Below are 22,772 nucleotides of genomic sequence, written 5' to 3' on the forward strand. Positions count from 1 at the left end.
CCCACCTCTCTGAACCAATTCCCTTTCTCCACCTCGAGGAACCCACAATATCTGGCTCTGTTTTTTACTCTCTGGTGATCGATTGACATCCTCGGCAGCCTATTGTGTGTCGCGGGAGAGAGAGAGAGAGAGAGAGAGAGAGAGAGAGAGAGAAAGTCAGCCACATACTCAATCTTTCTTTTGTTCATTTGTTTTCCTTATTTTCTTTCTCCTTACTGACCATTTCTCTCTCTCTCTCTCTCTCTCTCTTCATCTATCTATCTATCTATCTCCGTACAATGCATCCACTAATAAAGCGTATCTCTTCCCCTCTTCAGGAGTTCGCGTGGTGGCGCCTGCAGCCCACGCCCCTCAGACGGTGCAGGTCGCGTCCTCAGCCCTCCACCCCCCGCAGGAGCACAAACCTAGCTGGCGCTCCGACAGAACAAGCAGCAACAGCGGCACCAACATCATCGGCAAGCCCGGAGCTAGCATGAGCGACAGCAGCAGCAGCCCCGTGGAGCCCATCAAGCCCCTGCTGGACCTGAGCCTCGGAGACAGCAGCGGCTCCCTCACCGTGCCGCTCCATCCCGTGTTTGACGAGGCGGCGCCCCTCAACGTGTCCGCCATGACGGGGAACACGGCCTACCTACACTGCCTCGTGCACAACCTCGGCAACAAGAGCGTGAGTGTTCAGTGTTCTTGTGTTTTTGCACCAGTATTCTTGTACCAGTATTTTTGTACCAGTATTCTCAGACGCTTTAGGCTCTCACAGCACATTCCCAAAGGCCACAAACGAGATTAGTTATGTTCTTGTGAGTGCTTTTTTCACGTTCATGATACAGAAGTCTTGTCAAACTATCACTAGGCTCATAAAACTACCCATGGAAATACTAACACAACCTCTACGAAAGCCTTTCCAAGTGTTTTTTTTTCACAACAAAGGAGACAGCTCGATGGCACCAAAAAAATGAAACAATAATAAAAAAAAAAAAACCCGCTACTCCCTGCTCCTAAGGATGTGGATGTGTAAGCCCCGAAAGTTTTGAAAATATGGTCCCTGGTTGTCTTGGAGCGATGGACTAAGAGTGTAGAAGTTGCGTGCGATAAATTTGTGTTGTTTATGTTTGTGTGTGTGTTTTTTTTCTCTGGATTTGTCGTCCGTGAGCTGGGTGATGAGTGAGTGTGAAGCGTGTTTTCTGTTTTAAGCCAAAGGGGTAAACTACTATAGTCTGTTCATTTAAGTCCGACCCAAGCTGACAACATAAACTTAAGCGTGTTTGCAAGCTGAGTGCTGATTGGGTACTGCTATGGCCTCCAAGTTTTCTTTAACCTCTGTTTGTGTTTATCTCACGCAGCACTTTCTGTTAATCTGTACTGTGCTTACGAACACGCTTAGGTTTATGTTGTCAGCTTAGGTCAGACTTAAGTGATCAGACTATAAATCATTAACGGGAAGCGTAAGCCAAGGGGTGCGTCGCTTCACTCACTCGCCCTCTCCACTCCCGACGGTCTCCTCATGCAGCTACCCTATCCATACTTGTCTAGGGAGGAAGATACCCGGCCAAGGAGATACAGTGAAAACATAAACAATAAAACAAATCCATTTGATATATATAAAGACAGACGCTTCACCATATATCCGCGAAGCTTTCTACGGGATTACATGAAGCCTTACCTAGACAAACACCTCCTCGTATATATAGGAAGGCCTCTAGCCAAGGAGATATAGCGAAATTAATAAATGATAAAATACACGCATTAGACAGATGTATGTAGCGAGAGGAGCCTCGGATACAAGTAAGGCTGTCACCAGGAATAGGCATAGGGAGGTTTTACGGCCAAATATACATGTTTCGGGGGTCATTAGCGTCACCTGAACACACCTGGTATTGGGAGGCTCAAGGTGAAGGGGAAAAACGGGAGACAGGTAAAAAAGAGTGAGAGTGAGAGAGAAAAGAAGTGTGTGTGTGTGTGTGTGTGTGTGTGTGTGTGTGTGTGTGTGTGTGTGTACCGGAACGCAATAGTGTGAGTGGGTACATCCGTGTGCGTGTGCCTGTGCGTGTGCGTGTGTGTGTGTGTGTGTGTGTGTGTGTGTGTGTGTGTGTGTGTGTGTGTGTACCTATCTCACTCTGCAAACTGGCTGACGTTATTAACCAGGCGTCACGGACAGGCACACAGACAGACAGGCAGGGAGACGGGCGCGGGAAGGGACGGGGTGGGCGGGCGGGCGTGCAGGACAAAATACATACGCGTACATATCCATCCTTCCGCTTTTGACGTTGCGACACGACACGCCGGCAATTCGCCCTGCAGTGCGCGATATTACCCGTAGCGAGAGTATTGGCCGACCGGGAGACGTGGGGTGGCGGGCTGGCTGACCTCGTGACTCCGGGACTAACTAGATGGCTGCCTCCTCGCTAAAGCTTCCTCCTATCTTCTCTTCCCCCTCCCCTTCCTCCTCCTCCTCCTCCTCCTCCTCCTCCTCCTCGTCCTACTCCACCTCTTCCTCTCTGGCTGTTCCGCTTCCACTTCTCTTAATGTTATTCTCCTTTTTTTTACACTAATCCGTTTTGCTTTTAAGTTCCTTCTCACTCTTCCGTTTTTGTTGTGTTCTCTTTCCACTTTATTTTCATACAGTTCTGCTCTTTCTAATGATCTGCTTCGCTCTCTTCTTTCCGACTCTTTATCTCTGTCTAAGTGCGTTTTTTTCTTTCTCGTTTTCCTTCTTTCTCTCCATATTTGTTTTTTTTATCTACCTTATCTTTCATTCCTCCTCCTCCTCCTCCTCCTTCGTCATTTTCTTTCTCTCCATACCTGTGTTGCTCTCTTCCTCCCTCTCCACCTATCACACCCTTCCTTCCTCTCTCTTTCTCTCCATATCATCTTTTTCCTCCATTCTTCCATCCCTATCTTTGTTTACCTCCATCTCCCTCCCCTGTTGTTTCTCCTTCACCTCCTTCTTACCGCTGTTTCTTCCTCCATTCCTTCCCTCCTCTGTTTCTCCCTCTGCGCCATTGTTTTCCTCCTCTTTCTCTTTTATTCCTCTCTCCCTTTGGCCGTGTCTCCAGCATACTGTACTTTTCCTCCCTTTCCTCCACACTTGTTTTTCTCTCCCTGACTTCCTCCCCTCAATCGTTATTTTTTCCTCCTTCTTTCCTTTCTCACCATTGTGTCTTTACTTTCTTGTTTCTCTCCCTCCCTCCTTGCCTCCCTCTTACCCTCCGACTGTTTTTCCCTCAATGCCCATATTTCTCTCCCTCCTTTCCTCCCTTTCTCCTTTCTACTGTTTTCTTCCTCAGTGCCTGTTTCTCTCCCTTCCTTTCTATTTTCCTTCTTATCACTGTCTCTCTTTACGCATTTGTTTCTCTCCCTCCATCCCTCCCTCCTTCCCTCCTTCCCTCTCCCTCCCTCCCTCTGTTTCTCCCCCAATTTCCATGTTTCTCTCCCTCCTTCCTTACTTCCCCACCCCCCCTCATTCCCTCCCTTCTTCTCTCCTTCAGTGACCGTGGTTCTTTCCCTCCTCTCTCTCCTCTCTCCTTCCCTCCCTCCCTCTTTCTCTCCCTACCTCTCTACTCCCCCCCTCACTCCCTCTCTCCTACTTTCCTCCCTCCCTCCCCCTCTCGTTGGGCGCGGAGTGATGGACGGTGTCAGTCGTTTATGCCGTCGGCTTTTCCGTCTCATCTCTCAGGGTCTTTGTCTCTCCTTATCGAGCCGGGGACGGGGAGCCCAGGATACCCAGCCCTCCCCCCCCACCGCCCCCCCCCCCACACCAGTAACAATAACAACAACATCATGCATCTGTCCCTGCCCGTGTTGTTGATGGTGTTGTCGTTTAAGATGGAAGCGTTGTTGTTATTTATATTGTCTATTCTCAACTAAAATGGCACATAATATTTATAAGTAGTCGTATATACATAAATACATACATACGTACATACACACACATTTCATTAATTAAACAGATATGCCCTCCTCTTCCTCTTCCTCCTCATATTACTACTACTACTACTACTACTACACTACTATAATAATTGCTTTTAATAATATTTCTACTGTTCGTCTTCTCCCGGTCACTACTCACGCCCAAACACACACACACACACACACACACACTTTACGCTTCCAGAGAGAAATATAACAACAAAATGAATCCTCGTTAATTCTTTCTTTTTTTCCCCTCGTCGTCGTTATTTTCCATTTTTTTCTTTTTTCCCTCCCATAAAACGAAGTACAATATTCATTTTAAGCTTCACACGCAGTAGTTAGGCGCGGGAAGGCCGGGTATAAATATTCACGTAGACAAAAACAACGCCGTTCTGAATTATTGGTTTATATATTATTTTTCAGTTTCTTGTGAATTTATATCTTACTGTTTTTTTTTATTGTAATCTTATCGAGGTTGGGGAGAAAATATTTATAATTCATGGCCCGAAGTAACGTTATAAATATCGCTGTTCTGATACATTAAACCGAATTTATGGTGAGGAACCCGGCGATTGTATCTTGTCCGTGCGTTGGTTTGTTGGTTCGTGTTGCTGTTCATGTTTTTCTGTGTGTGTTTAAGTGGAAGAAAACACGAATCATACACGTCTAATAACAGAAAACTTAATACACGAGGCAAAACAAACATGCGAACAGAAATAAACACACTAATCTGTTTTTTTTCCCTAATAAACATAAGTAAACGCAACATATAAGGAAATAAGGATTGAGTAAAGAATCATAATCACACACACACACACACACACACACACACACACCTCACTATACGCACTCGACTCTCCAATTAAGAGCAGGAGTAACATGATCAAGCGAAATCGAATCAAATACTTCCACTGCACTCTACTCCACTAATATCCTTTCCACTCCTCAGGTGCGTGTTTGTGTGTGCGTGTGTGTGTGTGTGTGTGTGTGTGTGTGTGTGTGTGTGTGTGTGTGTGTGTGTGTGTGTTCCAATTGTCTTTTACTTTGCCCTTCATTACGCAATCCACACAATGAACCGGTACAAAAGGGGTGGAGGCTTGGTGGGGAGGGGTATGGCTTGGTGGGTAATCGGGCTGGTAATATAAACTTGGGCTGGCTCGGGCTGGCTTGGCTCGGCGTGGCTCGGGCTGGCTTGGCTCGGCGTGGCTCGGGTCGTAACGCCGCTGAGCTCATCGGCTAACCTGATTGATATTGGATTCCTCTTCCGATTCACGTTATGTTGCAGGGCGGGGGCGGTGTTTAGCGAGGCCCGTGCTGCGTTGCTTTGTGATACCTTTCTGTTACATGGTAGAGGCGGCTGTGGGGTGGAGTTAGAGCAAAAGTTAAGTGTAGGTAGCTCGCATTATGCCGCTCCTGTGCACATAACGCGGGATGGGATTGAGGAAGTGCGCTGCTAACTTGAGTTTACATTTGTTTTGAGTGATTTTTTTGGGAGATAAATAAAATGAAGCTAATTTACAGAGGAGTTAAAACCTGTATCATTTAACTTATCTATATTAATTTCCATGTATGTGTTTGTTTCTCTGTCTGTGTCTGTCTGTAAAACTGCCTCTCGCTTACATAAATTATTCACGCATTTTATCTTTTTTTCTGTTATTGTCGCTGTCTGCCATCGTCATCTTTCAATGTAAATTTGTCTTTCTCTATTTTTCTTTTATATCTGTCTGTTTGCCTCTGTCTGTTTCTGCCTCTCTCTCTCTCTCTCTCTCTCTCTCTCTCTCTCTCTCTCTCTCTCTCTCTCACAAACACCTAATGCAAACCAGTCCTACACCTTTCTGCTCCAAGTCTGTTTGTCTTTGTCTGTGTATTTGTCTTTCTGTATGTCTGTCTATGTGAGTCTGCCTGCCTGCCTGTTTGTCTGTTTGGCTCGCGGTTCGCTTCCTTTGATACGCGGAACACTTGATATGCAGTGTTACGGCCAATAAAGCCGTCTATCCATTTATCTGTCTATCGGTCAATCCATCGGCCTCCTCCCACTGCCGGTCCGCTAGGCAAGGCTCACCCCGATAACGTATTGCACAGTAAAGGAAACGGAAAGCCGGCCCAACGATTCTAAATTTTGCAGAGCTGATAAAATTAAACTCCCCTAAAAAGTATTAAGGGAATTAAACTGAGACTAAAATACCTAATCGACGAATGGGATGAAGTGATTTGAATTCATAGTATTGTAGAATAGCTCATTAGAGAACGTGATGGTGAAATATAAGTGCAAATCTTTCTTAATACGTTTCCCAACGCCATAAAAAATAACTAAGGGAAATGTAAACAAGGCAAATCAGTTATAATTGCATAATACTTTTTAATTAAGCGTAATGCTGTAAATGCTCTTAAGACAGATTGTTACGAAGTTAAATTGCGCATTCCTTTTTTTTTTTTATTATTATTATTATTTTTTTTTTTTTACATCAGAGGACACGGCTTAAGGGCAACAAAAAGGGTACAAAAAAAGCCCGCTACTCGCCGCTCCCATAAAAGATAAAAGTATAAAGTAGCCAAAAGAGAGGTCAATTTCGGGGGGAAAGATGTCTTGATACATGGGAAACCAAAAGACGCAGAAAGAAAAAAAATTAAAAACAGACCAAAAATATATAATCGTGCTCCGACAGCGAAAACATAAGGAAACGCCGGAAAAAAATAAAAAACCCGAATCGAGAAAGAAGAAACGAATGAAAAACTCTTTATAGTTCATCGTCGGAGCATAATACACGTTTTTAAGACGGGCGAGGAAGAAAAGTTTCCGGCCCTTTCACCTCATTCATCATTGGGTAGCATTTTTCCTGCGACTTTTATCCCCATCAATTCCCTGAGGATCTTTTAAGGAGCGAGAGGAAAACTGTGGACTCGGAAAAATTGGAACCAAGCCCGTATCAGCGAAGGGCGAGATAGAATTTATGAAAAGAATTATTAACTGGGATCACTTAAAAGAGGCATTATCCGCTGTGTGTGTGTGTGTGTGTGTGTGTGTGTGTGTGTGTGTGTGTGTGTGTGTGTGTGTGTGTGTGTGTGTGTGTGTGTGTGTGTGTGTGTGTGTGTGTCATAAAACAGCACTTTCCTTGATTGCTGTGTTTCGCGAGGAGACAACTGAGGTGTGAAGCGGAGGTATTTAAAGGATTCTCTCCCTCCCTCCCTCTCTCCTTCCTCCCTTCCCTCCTGCTCTCCTTCTCCTCTTACCCCCTCCGGTCTCCACTCCATCCTCCTCCGCATGGTTTTCTCTCTTCCTTCCTCTCCCCCCTCTTTCTCTCCTTCCTCCCTCTCCTTCATTCCCTCCTGTTCTCCCTCTCCTCTTACCCCTTTCTCTCCACACTTCTTCCCTCTCCGCCTGGTGTCCTCTTTTCCCCCTTCCCTTCCCCTCTCCTTCCTTCCCTTTCCATCTTCCCTCCTGCTCTTCCTTTCCTCTATCCGCTGTCTCTCCCCTTTTCTTCCTTCCCCGCCTGTTTTCCTCTCTTTCCCCCTCTCCTTCCTCTCTCCTGTACTCTCTCCCACTCCTTGTCCATCCTTTCCTTTCCTCTTATCTTCCTCTCCTCCTCCTCCTCCTCTCCCTCTCTTCCTCTCTCGTCTTCCTCTCCCCCTATCCCTGTCCTCTCCTCACGCCTTCCTTCCATCTTCCCTCTTCTTCCTCGTATTTACTCACTTTAAGCCTCCTCCTCCTCCTCCTTCTCTTTCCTCCTCTCTGGGCAGTTCCACGAAGACACGCAATAAACGGAATAATAAGAGTGGAGAAACGCATGACGTCACGGCGGAGAACACACGTGATTGGTCAGCCATTCACAGGGTCACGAAATTCTCGCACGTGATTGGCGGGCGGCGCAACACTTCGACAAAAAGAAGAGGAAGAAGAAGAGGAAGAGGAGGAGGAGGAGTAAAATCAAGTCATGCGGAGAGATGATTAATATTTTGTAATCTATTAAGGCAGGTGGTGGCAATGATGAATCTATAAATATGATGAATACTAATCTCCTTAATTTACATGATGAAAGCGAATCCTGAGCAATTTTGAAGCTGGAGTTAATGTGAAAGTGATTGGGGCGATGTTAGCGAGGGAGAGCTTTAGAGGAATCACGCCCAATCAAAAGAAGTGGATTTACTGACTGGAATAAAAAAAATGAAGCTATACTAAACACACACAAAAAGAACACTTATTAACACCCATTCTACCAGTACTATAACAAAGAGGAAATGATGTTAATGAGGGAGAGCCTTAGAGGAATCACGCCAAATTAAAAGAAGTGGATTTACTGACTGGAATAAAAAAATGAAGCTATACTAAACACACACAAAAAGAACACTTATTAACCCCCATTCTACCAGTACTATAACAAAGAGGAAATGATGTTAATGAGGGAGAGCCTTAGAGGAGTCACGCCCAATCAAAAGAACTGGATTTACTGACTGGAATAAAAAATTGTTGATATACTAAATACGTAAAAAACACACTTACTAAGACCCCTTCTACTAGTACTATAACAAAGAGCACAGGAGATAAGTGAGAGGAGGACAGGAGAAAGAGAATGGGTGGAGATAGAGAGGGAGGTAGAGAAGGAGAAGGAAGGAATAGGAGGGAGAGGCGAGAGAAGTGGAGAGGGAAAGGAGGGGAGAAGTGGGAAGGGAAAAGATTTGCAGTTTCCAATAAAGAAGAAAAAGAAGAACAAGAAGATCAAGAAGGAATGAGAAAATAATTAAAGAAGACAACACAGAGGAATAAATAAACTTAATAATATGAAGAAAGAAAACAAAAGAATACAAAGAGGAACACACAAGAACAACAATGGAGGGGAAGAAGAAGAAGAAAAGGAAGAGAGAGAGAGAACAAGAACAGGTACAAACACTCTTCCTCCTCCTCCTCCTCCCACTACTACTACTTTTTATCTTATTTTCTTCACCGGAGTCGCTGCCACAAAAGAGTTAAGTCATGGTAAAGTGATTAGGCAGGTGCGAATTAGCGTCGGGCGCGAGGTGAGGCGGCGGCCACGCGGGGAGGCAAATTAAAAGACTCATCCGAATTCAGAGTGTGCAAAAATGCCGCCAGGGGGAAGGACGGCCGCTAATGTGCTCCCAGTCACTCGTATTCTTGCTTATCATCTCTCTTCTTCTTCTAATCTTCTCTTGTGCTTTGCTTCCTCTTTTCTGCTCCTCCTCCTCCTTAATTTCTTCTTCTTCTTTTTCTTCTTCTTCTTCTTCTTCTTCTTCTTCTTCTTTTTCTTTTTCTTTTTCTTCTTCTTCTTCTCCTCCAACTCCTCTGTCTTGTGTCTTTCTCCTCTTCTTAGTTTTCTTTTGTTTTCATTTTTTTATCATGTTCTTATTCATTTTCTGTTCGTTCTTGCTCTTTTTTTCTCATCCCCTTCTTCTTCTTCTTCTTCTTCTTCAGTATTTTCGTTGTTGTTTCCTTTCTCCTTTTTTTTCTTTTTTGTTTTATCATGTGACTGATTTTTATTCCATTTTGTCTTTTTGTAATTATTTTTTATTTATTCTACTTCTTCTTGTTCTTGCTCTTCTTGTTTTGTTCTTTTTTTTTCTTCTTTTTTTTCTTCTTTTTCTTCTTCTTCGTCTTTTTCTTCTTCTTCTTCTTCTTCTTCTTCTTCTTCATTTCATCCTCCTCCTCTCTTTGCACAATCTACCCGACGCACTCTGGCATGGCGTCTCGAGAGGTAATGTCTCTCTCTTTCACGTAAATTGTACAGTTTCGCCGCTAAAGTTTTCACATTTCTCTCTCTCTCTCTCTCTCTCTCTCTCTCTCTCTCTCTCTCTCTCTCTCTCTCATACACACACACACACACATACACACATACACACAAACACCCACATAACCAACCCCCCAAAATACAAATCTTGAACACTGGTAAAATATAATAAAATATAATAAAAACGAGGAAAAAATACTTATAACAGAAATTAGGTATTGTACAATAAAAAACCGTAATAGTACAACATCTTTCTAACTCCCTTCAACTTCCTCATTTCAGTAGAGTAACAAATATAGGGCACTGAGCGATTGATTGATTGATTATATGAGCATTCAGCTTCGCGCCGCAAATGCTGGGTCATACGGCTCCGAGGCACTGAGCGAGAAAGACTAACACTACATAGCCTTCCCGTCCGTCACCAAGGCTCTGAGTATCGGTAGTTCCTCGACAGTGGACACCAACGCAAATTTCCAGCGTTCACCTACTTCGGGGCGAGCGACGAGAGCCAATAAAAGATTTAGCATTAAGAGCCTGAACTTAAACTCTCATTAGAAAGGCCACCTGAGGATGGAGCCAACCCACAGCAGGGAGGGAGACAGGGAGAAGGAGAGGGAGAGAAGAGTTTTAAGAGGGGAAGGTAGGGAGTTGAAGAGGAAGAGAAGGAGGGAGTGCGTGAAGGGTGTTCAAGAGGAAAGAGTAACATGAGGAGAGAAAAAAAGGAGAGAAAAAAGGAGAATTAAAGAAGGAAGGAAAGAGGAGAGAGGAGGAAAGGTGAAGGAAAGGAGGGAATGTCTGATATACTGAGACGGAGAAAGGAGGGAAGGAGTAACATGAGGAGAGAAAAAAGGAGAATTAAAGAAGGAAGGAAAGAGGAGAGAGGAGGAGAGGTGAAGGAAAGGAGGAAATATCTGAAATACTAAGACGGAGGAAAGGAGTCATGGAGGGAAGGAGGGAAGGAGGGGCTGGAGAGAAGAATGATGAGGCGTGGCAGGGATTAGTAGGTAAGTCTCGGTATCAAATGGAGAAAGGTGTGAGGGAGGAATGGAGGGAATGCGAGAGTCAGAATGAGAGGAGGAGGAGGAGGAGGAGGAGGAGGCGGAGGAAGAAGAAGAAAAAGACGAGGAAGAAAACACAAAAGAATAAAAGGAAGAACAAGCGAACATACAACAAAAGCCCAAAAATGAAATAGAGAGAAAAAATGCAGAAGAAAAGAAGACAAAGCAAAGAGAAGGATGAGGAGAAGGAGGAGGAGGAGGACGAGAATGCCGAGGAAGAGGAAGAAAAAGAAGAGAAAGAGGAGGAGGAGGAGGAGGAGGAAGTGGTTGTTGAAGTGGTGAAGCGAAAGAAAAGAAAGTCGAAAGAGGAAAAGTGAGAGGACAGGAAAAAGAGAACGGCCAGAGAGAGAGGAAGGGAGGAGAAGGAAGGGAGGGAGGGAGAGGGTCGGAGGAGGAGGGAGGCTCATGGAGTGGACGGGGAAGGATGGAAGGAAGGAGGAAGAGGAGGCAGAAGGTTTGCAGTTTCCAATATATCTTCACTCAATAAATCTTCAGTTAGGGAAAGTCTTGTCCAATTTTGCAAGGCGGTTCAGACACACGGCCGCGGCTTCCACAAGAGGTGTCGGCAGCGTTATAAAACCGTGGGAGGGGAAAGTGACTCGTGTTGATGCAGAGTGAAAGAAAAAGATATGCAGATCCGATATATCTCTCTTGACACCTTATTCTGATAGAGCCGGAGCTGTGGACGATTCTAATAGCTTTGTGAGGGGGAAAAGAGACCCTTGTTGACGGAAATATCTCTTTGGACATTATATTTTCTCTTGAGCAGCTGTGAGAAGTGTAATTACCGGACCATGAGATAAAAAACGTTGAGGGCAGAAAAAGTGACCCTTGTTGACAGATGTATAGATAGAAAATGAATCGGAAATATCTCTTTGGACATTATATTTTCTCTTGAGCAGCTGTGGGAGGTGTTATTACCAGAGCATGAAATAAAAAAAAGTTGTAAGGAGAAAAAATGATCCTTGTTGGCGGATGTATTGACAGGAAATGAAAACGAAAATCTGAAATATCTCTTTGGACATTCTATTTTCTCTTGAGCAGCTGTAAGAAGTGTTATTACCAAACCATGTGATAAAAAAACGTTGTAAGGATGGAAAGTGACCCTTGTTTCCGAAAAGATTGATAAGAAATGAAAGAAAAATCTGTAATATATTTTTGGACGAATATTCTGAACAGCTGTTTGAAGTTTTATCAGACCAATAGAGATATAAAAAATACCCAACTCCTGTTGATATATTATGAAAAAAAGTACCATAAATAAACTTACGCTATTCCACCATTAAGAATCTGATATCCTTTTGGAACGCATATTTTCTTTAGAGCAGCTGTTAGAAGCATTATCAGACCAAAAAGAGAAAAATTACGACTCCTGTTGATAATAATAATGTTAAAAAAGTAACATAAATAAACTTAAGCTCTTCTATCCTAATAAAAAAAGAAAATATGAAACAACTTTTTGAACATTATATTTTCTTCTGAGCAGCTGTTTATGTGTTTTCAGACCATGGGAAAGAAGAAAACGACTCCTTTGATATAAATAAAGTAACAAAATTAACGTAAATAATCTTAAGCTATCCTGTCTGATCTTAGAATGAGAGGAAGGAAGAATAGAAGAAGGAAGGAAAGCGTGAATTGGCAAGGAGAGGTGGAGGCCGCCAAGCACCTCACTCTGATACAGGACCAGCCCCTCACCTCACACACACACACACACACACACACACACACACACACACAGGTAAGGGGAGCGGCCCGGAGAGGGAAACAAAACTCCTCCAATAGTTGTCCTTTTGCCCCATGGTGATGAAATATACAACTTCGGTAACTTTGTTTTTGAGGAGGGGGGGGGGGAGAGAGAGAGAGAGAGAGAGAGAGAGAGAGAGAGAGAGAGAGAGAGAGAGAGAGAGAGAGAGAGAGAGAGAGAGAGAGAGAGAGAGAGAGAGAGAGAGAGAGAGAGAGAGACAAACAAAAACACACACACACACACACACACACACACACACACACACACACACACACACACACACACACACTCGAGGGACTTCATCGCTAAGTCATCCTGCGACGCGCTAATCCGTCTCCGTCTGAACCTGAGCACCAGCATCCCTCACTGTCCATGGAGGAGGAGGAGGAGGAGGAGGAGGAGGAAAAGGGTGAGGAAGTGGAGGATGAAGAACAAGAACATGAATAGCCAGTAGGGAGAAAAATAACTAGAAAAAAATGATACAGCGCTGAAGGATGAATTTGATGATGATGAGGAGGAGGAAAAGGCTGAAGAGGTAGAAGAGACAAATGAACAAGAACATGAAGATCCACATAATAAAAAATAACTAGAAAACAACAATGAACAGAAAGATGAAGAGATGGATGAACAAAAACAGGAGCAAGAAGAACCAGAGAAATAAATAACATAACTATAAAAACACAAAGAACAGGAAGAAGAGGAGGAGGAGGAAAAAAAAAACTAGGGATAAAAGGAAGAAAAGAAGAAAGCGGAGAGTAGGACAAGGAAGAGAGAAGAAGGAAAAGGAGTGAACGAAAAAGAGGAAATGGAAGGAACGGAGGAAGAGGAGGAGGAGGAGGAGGAACAAGAGCATAAAGAGGAAGAAAAATAAAACCCTTAGCCAAAGAACGAAGAGCAGAAAGAGGAGAAGAAAATGATCTGTTAGACTCTCACAAACTCGGAGGGAAGACAAAGGCAAGAAAAACCAGAGAAAATAAACCCAACTCTAAAAACATGAAGAGCAGGAGGAGGAGAAGGAGGAGGAGGAGGAGGAGGAGGAGGAGGAGGAACAAAAAGCCAGCAAAAAAAAGAGAAAGAGAAGTAGTAGAAAACGCTTTTGGTGGACTCGCATAACCAGTCCTAAGAGATCAATCCTGAAGATCAAAAGGGGCGGCGTAATGGAATTGTCGGGTCAGGAAAACTACTCGATAAAAAATGACCTTCAAAACTCCCACGTAAGAAGCTAAACAAAGGGAAGACAAAACAGGGCAAAGGCTTAGAGAGAAAGAGAGATGGAGATGGAGTGAGTGCGTGAAGGAGAGAGAGAGGGAGAGAGGAGAGAGGAGAGAGGGAGGACCAGCATATATTCAGGTTTAGCATCCTCCTTCAGTAATTGGTCTTTTTGTCGAGGTCTCCGGGAGAGTTGCTTTGTTCCTTATCAGGCGAGACGCAGAGACGAAGAGGAGGAGGAGGAGGAAGAGGAGAACGATGATGGTGATGATGATGAGGGGGAAGAGGAGGACGAGGAAGATGAGTAAGAAGACAAAGGAGGAGGATAAAGAATGCAAATAAGAATAAGAAAAAAAATGAGGATGAAGAAGAAAGAAAAAAATATTAAAGAGAACGACAACTAGGAGGAGAACGATGATGATGATGATGAGGAGGAGGAGGAGGAGGACGAGGAAGATGAGTAAGAAGACAAAGGAGGAGGATAAAGAAATGCGAATAAGAATAAAAAAAATGAGAATGAAAAAGAAACAAAAAACATATGAAAGAAAACGACATATTTGGACGAGAACGAGGAGGAGAAGGAGGAGGATGAAGATGAATAAGAAGAGAAAGGCGGAGGAGAGAGAAGAATGCGAATGAGAATAAGCAGAAAATTATGTGAATGAAGAAGAAATAAAAAAATAAGCATGAGAACGACAACAAAGAGGAGAAGAAAGAGGAATAGAAGAAGAACAAGACACATGACCCAAGATACAGTCACACACACACACACACACACACACACACACACACACACACACACACACACACACACGAACATACAAACAGACAGACAGACACCCCCACATTCCAGGCATACTACCCCAGATGAGAAAAAGAGGCGAGAAAGAAAGAGCGACGCAACAGCAAGATAGGAAACGGAGACAAGAAGAATTACACGGTGTCAGGTTTAATCTTCCCCCCTTTGGCGTGGACTGAGCCGCTGCCTCCTCCGTGTGGCCTGACAAGCTACTAATATGGGAGGGAGTCTGAGGCGGCCCGCACACACATCCTCTCCCTTCCCTCCCTTCACGGCGCCTCACGCAAGATTAGGCGGCGCGCAGCTACTGATTTCAGGCTCAAAGTAAAGGCGATGAAAGGCCCGGCAAAGGTTAATAGTGGACGAGGTGGAGAGGAAACGAAGAGCAGGAGGAGGAGGAGGAGGACAAGTTGGCGAGAATAGAAGGGAAAGGGAGTGAAGGAAAGGAGGGTATGGGAAGAAAGAGGAGATGAAGGAGGTAGATGAAGAGGAAGAGGATAAGACTGAGACGGAGGGAAGAGGGAGGAGAGGAAAAAGTGAAGGGAAAGAGGACATGAAAAGGAAAAGAGATGATGGAAGTGGAGGAAAAGGAAGAGAAGATTGAGACAAGTTGGAGAGAAGAGGAAGGAAAAAGAGTAAAGGAAAGTAAGCCATGGAGGGAAAGGAGATGAAGGAGTAGTAGGAGTAAGAGAAGATTAAGACAAAGGGAAAGAACAGGAAGGAAAGGAAGTGAAGGAATAGAGGAGGTCATAGAAGGACTGTGGAGGTAAAGGAGGCTGAGAAGGAGAAGATTAAGACAAGGCGGAGAGAGCAGAAAGGAAAGGAAGTGAAGGGATGCAGAAGATCATGGAAAGAAAGAGAATATAAAGAAGGAAGAGGAGAGAAGAACGACAAGGCGAAGATAAATTAATGGAGACGAGGGAGGCAAGAGAAAGTGGAGAAGGAGATAAGAGAAAGAAGAAAAAGGACAAGAAAGCGAAGGAGGAAGATTTGAGAATGACAAAGGGAAGGACAAGAGAGAAGAAGAGCAAAGAGAAGAAGAAAGGTCAATGGAACAAAGAAGGAAAGAAGAGGGGAAGGAGGAGAAAGAGGAAAAGGAGGAGGAAGAGTTAAGAATAACAAAGAGAAGGACAAGAGAGAAGAAGAGCAAAGAGCAGAAGAAAGGTCAGTGGACAAGGAAGGAAAGAAGAGGGATTAATAAAGACGAGTGAGGGAAGAGAAAGTGGAGAAGGAGATGAGAGAAAGAAGAAAGGAAAACATGAAAGCGAAGGAGGAAGATTTGAGAATGACAAAGAGAAGGATAAGAGAGAACAAGAGTAAAGAGAAGAAGAAGAAAGGTCAATGAAACAAGGAGGGAAAGAAGAGGGAAGGAGAAGAAGAAAGAGGAGAAGGAGGGAGAGCAGCTCGATATGAGAATGAGGAGTCAGATGGAGATGAGGAAGGAGAAGGAAGCGAAGGAAGATAAGAAGAGGAGATAAAAATGAGGAGGAGTAAGATGGAGAAGAGGAAGAAGAAGGAAGCATAGGAAGATAGGAAGAGGAGATAAGAAGGGGAACCAGGAGGATGAAGAAGAAAATAAGAAGGACAGAGAAATGAGAAAGCGTGGAGTGACGTGGAGTCGAGAAATCGCATTAATATTCCTGATATGAACACAAGACTGAAAGTGGGGCGAAAATGTCACGCCTTTGCAGACACAATCTCTCTCTCTCTCTCTCTCTCTCTCTCTCTCATTGTTTCCGTTTATATTTTCTTTTTGTTTCCTTCTTTCCATCATTAATAATTCTTTCACTTTGTTTTACTCTCTCTCTCTCTCTCTCTCCCGGGGCCGGAAAAATACGTAATAGGGAAGCAGAATCACTTAAACTGACAAGAGTTAATCCGACGTGCGATCCTTCAGGCGAAAGCGGAGGGAAAAGCTGATTAAGAGAATTACAACTGATGCGGGGAACAAAAATGCAAAACTCGAACGTGTAATAAAATGCCCAGAGACGAGACGCGTGACCTGACCTTGTGTGTGTGTGTGTGTGTTCGCGTAAATATAAGTGGAAAATTATTATAAAATGAAAATTGAATGGGGTCTCGTTTAATTGTAATGTCTGGGTTGGTAAGGCGCGCGTGTGTGTGTGTGGAGGGGGTTGGTCTTGTGTGTGTGTGTGGGGGGGGGAGGGGGCTGTGTGCGTGTGCGTGTGTGTGTGTGTGTGTGTGTGTGTGTGTGTGTGTGTTATGGGATTAGAGGTAAGCGAAACTGGAATAGGAATAAGAGGAGGAGGAGGAGGAGGAGGAGGAGGAGGGAGGAAACAGAGGACTGGAATGAAAGGTAAAGGCAAGGGAGAAGATAAAAGGAAGGAAAAGGAAAGGATGGAGAGTGAGGTTTGAAGGAAAAGAGGAGAAAAGGAAGGAATGGAAAACAAGGAAAAGAGGAAGGAAAAAGGCTGCAATACAAAAAAAATGACCTTCCCTGCCTTACCCTTGCCATTTCTTAACTTACCTTGCCTTTCCTTACCTTACCTTTCCTCCCCCCCCCCCTCTTTCCCATTCCTTTCATTTTTCTTTCCGTTGTTCTCTCCTGCCTTCCCATTCTTTCTTACCCTACTCTTCACTACCCTCTTTTCTTTCCCCTACCATGCTTTCTCCCCCTCCCCATCATTCTTACCTTTGCCCTTCCTTTTTCTGCCTTGACCTTTCCTGGTATGAGCGAGTGTCAGCTGTCGAGGAAGGGATTCAAACCTTTTTCAGCTATAACGGCGCAACGAGAGCCAACAAGGGCCGCCGTACAGTAAACAAACCGACGGCTCCGAGGGGTTCGCTGCATGGCCCCGGCGCGATATAAAAAACAATGAATACAAAAGTGAGAGGCAGGACTCCCGGTGAGGCTGCGTTAGGCGGGGTGAGGCGCCGCGTCCCGACCGTCCCCTGCTCGTTAGCCGACCCTGCACCTGACACGCCCGGCAGGGAAAACAAACAGGGGGGAAGAGGAGGGGAAAGAGGGAGAGAGAGGAAGGGTGTGGGAGGGGAGGTGATAAAATATAGACTGTGCTCCCGCGGCTCAAATGTAACAGGCGATGCGACACTTCCCGGTTTTCAATAGTTAATACGTCTTATCTGTCTGCCTACCACTACTGTAGCGACTAACGTGAGGGAAAGAGGACGAGAAATAGAGAGAGAGAGAGGGAGGAAGGGTTGGGGGGGACGGGATGTACCTTTGTGTTTTCGCAGCTCAAATATAACAGTGGTCAGGTGACACTTCCGGGTTTGCAAGAGCTAATACGTATCATCTGTCTGCCTACCACTACTGCAACGGCTAACGTGAGGGAAAGAGGAAGAGAAATAGAGGGAGAGGAAGGGTTGGGGGGGGAGGGGATGTACAGTACCTTTGTGTTTTCGCAGCTCAAATGAAACAATTGTGAGGTGACAGTTCCGGGTTTGAAATGGTTAATACGTCTCATCTACCTACCTACTACTACTACTACTACTACCACCACTATCACCATCACCACCACCGTCAATCTCTCCCCACAACGTCTACACAGGGACAAACAAACAAGCCGGGCAACACACAGCCTCCCCCTCGCCCCGGCCGCCGCCCTTCGCCAGCACCCTCGCGGCAATAATGTCTCGCGAGCAAACTTGTCCAACTCGCAACTCTTCGGGAGAGGAAGTGTCTGGCGGCGAGCTTCACCTTATTGGGGTTTACTGAGACCTTTGGGGGAGGGGGGAGGGCGGATGAGGGCGCAGGGGAAGGGTTAGAGGCAAAGTAAGAGCTCTGAGTAGGGTAGGACAGAAGGGGTGGATAAATGGATCGCTTGGAGAGATGATAGAGTATGTCAGGGAGGAGGCAGGGACAGGTAAGGTAGGTACGGCAAGGTAGGATGAGGAGAGGGAGGGTAAGAAGATGGACGGCAAGGAAGAGTAGTGGCAGGAAGGGTAGCTTAGGTAGAGTAGGGTAAAGAAATGATGGGAGGGCAGAGAAAGAAAGGGAGAAGATAAGAAAAGGGAGAAAAGAAAAGTGTTTGGAGGATAGGGTGAGGAAGGGGAGGGTAGGAAAGTGAAGGGAATGGACGGGTGGAGACAGGAAGGGTAGTTTAGGTAGCTTGGGGTAAAGATGAGAAAGAAAGGGAAGGAAGGGAAAGGCAGGGAGAAGACAAAAAAGAGAAGAGGGTAGTGTAGGAGAAAACAAGAGAGAATGGGAAGGCAGAATAAAAGGATGGCGAAGATGAGAATGATGGAGGAGGGGGAGAAAGCATGGTAGGGGAAAAGAGGGTAGTGAAGAGCAGGGTAAGAAAGAATGGGAAGGCAGGATACGGCAAGGGAAAGAAAAATGGAAAAAGGGGAAAGCAAGGCAGGGTAAGGGCAGGATAAGATTAGGTCAGGACACGACAGGGTGGACACTCCTTAACAACAATATCTCTGCATTAATTTCCTTTGATAACGTATTTCTTTCACCCCGTTTGTCTTTTCGTTCTCTCTCGTTCTCCTCGCACCGGTCTGTCTGGCGTGACGCAACACAAACACAACACAAGTTAAAGTCCCGACGGCTAACTTTTTCCTCTTATTGAATCACGCCAGAAAGGGCTACTCGGAAACTACCTAACAAAGAAACTCACGCGCTCACACACACACAAAAAAAGAGGAAAAAAGCAGAACGTCCACATTTTTCTCTTGTCCCTGAAGACGATGAAGACAACACACACTTAAGGGGTGATACAAGTTACTTTATTCGGGTCACTGTCCACTTAACTTCCACTCGCATAAACGTAGATACAGGGTGAGGAAAGACAGGCCCATAGGTGGATGTAAGGAAATGGAGGAACAACAAGTGGAAAGTGGAGAAAAATGGAGTTGATTAAGAGACAAACTTTCTTACTACTAGGAGAAAATTGGAAGATGAGAGGATTAAGAGAAGAGCAGATATAGATTGGAGAATATAGATAGAAAGAAGAAAAACAGGCCTATAAGTGGATACAAGGAGACAAAAACCCTTACTGCTCAGAGAAAAGAGAAAGATGAGAGGCAAAGTCCTTGATAAAAAAAAAACAAAAAAACAGGTATAACAGAAGGGATATAGTTAGCAAGATGTGGATAGGAAAAAGAAGAAAGACAGGATAAATGAAGGTGTAGGAACAAAAAGAGGAAAATGAAGAAAAGTGGAAGATGAATAATTATAATCCTTGAATATAAAAAAAATAAGAAAAGAACGAAAATAGATGGAATTGTGTGGATAGAAAGAAGAAAGACATGCCTATAAGTGCATAAATGGAGGTGGAGCATCGGAAAGAGAAAAGTGGAGTAAAGTGGAAGATGAGGTATAGTCCTTGATAAAAATAAAAAATAAACAGAAATTAGAAAAAGAGCGAATATAGACAGAAGGATGTGGATAAAGAAGAAAGACAGGCCTATAAGTGAACAAGTGGAGGTGGCAAAACAATAAGAGGAAAACGGAGAAAAGTGGAAGATGAGTTATTGTCCTTGATTAAAAAAACACGGAAATAAGAAAAGAAAGAATATAGATGTGGACAAAGAAGAAAGCCAGGCCTATTAAGTGAATAAGTGGAGGTGGAGCAACAACAAGAGGAAAATGGGGAAAAGTGGAAGATGAGTTACAGTCCTTGATAAAAACATGAATAACAGATGATCGGATGTAAAGAGGAAGATGTTAATAAAAAAGAAGCACGATAGGCCTATAAGCGTCTATAAGAAGCAACATATATCTTTCCCTTTTTTCTGATTGTTTTCTTTTTACCGTTGAAACTTTTAGTGCGTACAACTTTTTCCTCAGTATTTTTTTTCTTAATGGTTTTCGTGAAATATTGATAAACTTTGAGACTTTACCTTTCTCTTGATTCTGAGACGTTCACGATGATTTAGTTGGTATCAATCTCGCTCCCAGTTACTATCATCATTATTATTACTATTATTTATACAACCAAGGAAGAAGCAACTCAAGGGCAACAAAAAGAAAGTGTAGAAAAAAAGTCCGCTAATCGCTGCTCATGTAGAGGATTAAAGTAAAGAGTGGCCATTGTTATTACTATGTTGTTATTATTATCATTACTATCATTGTTTTGTTTTTGTTGCATCTTTTCCGTGTGAGTTATCTCGAGCTAGACGCCGCTGAGAAAGTCTTCATCGCGTGTTTCTGTGTATCTCTCCCCGGGGACTGTCTGCCACGAATTGTTGATCTCGGTTCCAAAGAGGCTGATTTTTTTTCGGTGATATATTGAGAAACTTTGAGCCTTGACTTTCCTCTCTGATTTTCACCCATTCATGTTATTTTCGCCTCTTAGTCTTTCCTCACGTTATTACTGTTATTACTGTTATCTTTATTACTTTCATTTTTATTATCGTTATCATTATCATATTGCTTTTGGTCAATTGCCTTCCCCTAAATGTGTCTTAATAAGTATCCCGCTAATAAGAGTAATAATAATAATGATGAAGTGAACATGTATTAGTAATGAAAATGAGGAGGGAGAGCAGAAGCAGAAGGAAGAGAAAGAGAAAGAGGAGGAAGAGCAGGAACAGGAGAAGCAGGAGGGGAAGGAGAAAAAGCATGAGAAGAAGGAAGAGGAGGAGGAGGAGGAGGAGGAGGAGGAGCAGTAGCAGAGGAAAGAGGAGGAGGAGGACAAGGAGGAGGAGGAGATGGAGGGAGATATAAGAAGTAAAGAGTTTTGAGAGAGAGAAATGGAAAAGAACTTCGATTCCCTTCAATATTTCACGAGAAGATTTGACACTAAGTAGCGAAAGGAAGAGAGGGGAGAGCCAGGAATCTTCTCTCTCTCTCTCTCTCTCTCTCTCTCTCTCTCTCTCTCTCTATTGTTGGAAATGTTTTTTTCTGGCAGTGTTTATATTTTAAGAGTTCAAGGAGACGGCCCCCTCCTCCTCCTCCTCCTCCTCCTCCTCCTCCCACCACCTGCCCACCTGTTGACAAAGCCCCACGCACCCTTTCAGGACACTTTAAGAAATAACAAGTGGAGACATTCGTTCTTTTGAGGATGATAATAAGAGTACAATGTTATTACCTTTGTTGCTCTACCCTACAACAGGGACGAAAGGAACAACAACAACAATTACTTCTACTGTTTCTGCTACCACTGCTACTGCTGCTGTTTCTACTGCTGTTATTACTGAGTCTGTTTGTTTTTCATTGTTCTGTAAATGTTGTTCTTTCTACGTTTTTTCTACCCCTCCTTTCTTTTACCGTCCCCTTCACTTTCATTTTCTTCGACCCTTCCTTCCTGACTTCCTTCTTTGTCTCCTTACTTTCTCTTTTTTTCCTACCATCCCTTTCGTTACTTCCCTTCCTTATCTTTTCTTCTCTTCACAATTGTCCTTCCTTCTTTCCTTTCCTCCTTCATTTCCTCCTTCCTATCTCTCTCTCTCTCTCTCTCTCTCTCTCTCTCTCTCTCTCTCTCTCTCTCTCTCTCTCTCTCTCTCTCTCTCTCTCTCTCTCTCTCTCTCTCTCTCTCTCTCTCTCTCTCTCTCTCTCTCTCTCTCTCTTCTTTTGTCTCTCCCTCCATGGACAGTCACTCGTATTTCACCGCTAGGCTCAGGTAACTTTCGTCTCCCACAGTTGGTGAAGGCACTCTCCCGTTTTCCAGTGGCCCAGAAACGCTCACTCTCTTGCTTACCCTTCCCGTCCTCTCTCGGCCTCTCGGAAAACAAGCCCGCCTCGTGTTCGTTTGGCAAAGCACGTGAAGAGCGACGAGAGAGGAACCAAACACATACATGCTCCGTGTGTTTGTGTGTGTGGCAAGGTTGATGGTTTGAGACAGTGGCAGTGGTGGTGATGGTTTGGTAGGGGTATGGTAGTGGGAGGAAGTAGTGTTAGTGGTAGTGTGGATGGTGACGGTAGTAGTAGGGACATGGTAGAAGGAGGAGGTGATGGTGGTGATGGTTGCGTTGGTTATGAAAAGTGGTGGAAGTGTTGGTGTTGGTGGCAGTGGAGGTGGTAATGGTGGTGGTAGTGGTGGTTCGCGGCGAGACACTAGTGGAGGCGAAACACATCTCTTCCATTTTCATTTGATAGACTCGTAAAATTATGTTCGCACTCACTTTTTATTTTTGTCCCAGGCTTGTCGGCGTCCGGTCTCTCTATCACCGACGGATGCCTGTACGAATTGCGAAACATATTCCTTTTATTGTAATTGTTCCGTATTGGAGCGGTGTGCTGGTGGTGATGGTAGTTAGAGCAGTAGTGACAATGGTAGAGGTAGAGGTGGTAGTGGTAGTGGTGTTGTGATTATTTTTATTTTTATCATTATTATTATTCATGTTATCATTGTTGTTCTTTTTTTTTGCTCTCGTTTTTCATTTTCTTC

The 22,772-nt window shown here is 44.2% G+C and overlaps 1 protein-coding gene across 1 annotated transcript in view; it reads left to right on the top strand.

Annotated features, from left to right (window-relative positions):
* The first annotated feature begins 279 nt into the window (after positions 1-279).
* The window catches only part of LOC127003362 (zwei Ig domain protein zig-8-like), a 55,272-nt gene continuing 32,779 nt past the window's right edge, over positions 280-22,772 (top strand). The window contains exon 1 of the mRNA XM_050869896.1: positions 280-664. Within this exon, the coding sequence (XP_050725853.1) occupies positions 473-664 (192 nt within the window). The 5' untranslated portion in view covers positions 280-472. The remainder of the gene's footprint in view (positions 665-22,772) is intronic.

Source organism: Eriocheir sinensis, chromosome 25 (genome assembly GCF_024679095.1).
Source record: "Eriocheir sinensis breed Jianghai 21 chromosome 25, ASM2467909v1, whole genome shotgun sequence".
In the NCBI taxonomy this organism is placed as follows: domain Eukaryota; kingdom Metazoa; phylum Arthropoda; class Malacostraca; order Decapoda; family Varunidae; genus Eriocheir; species Eriocheir sinensis.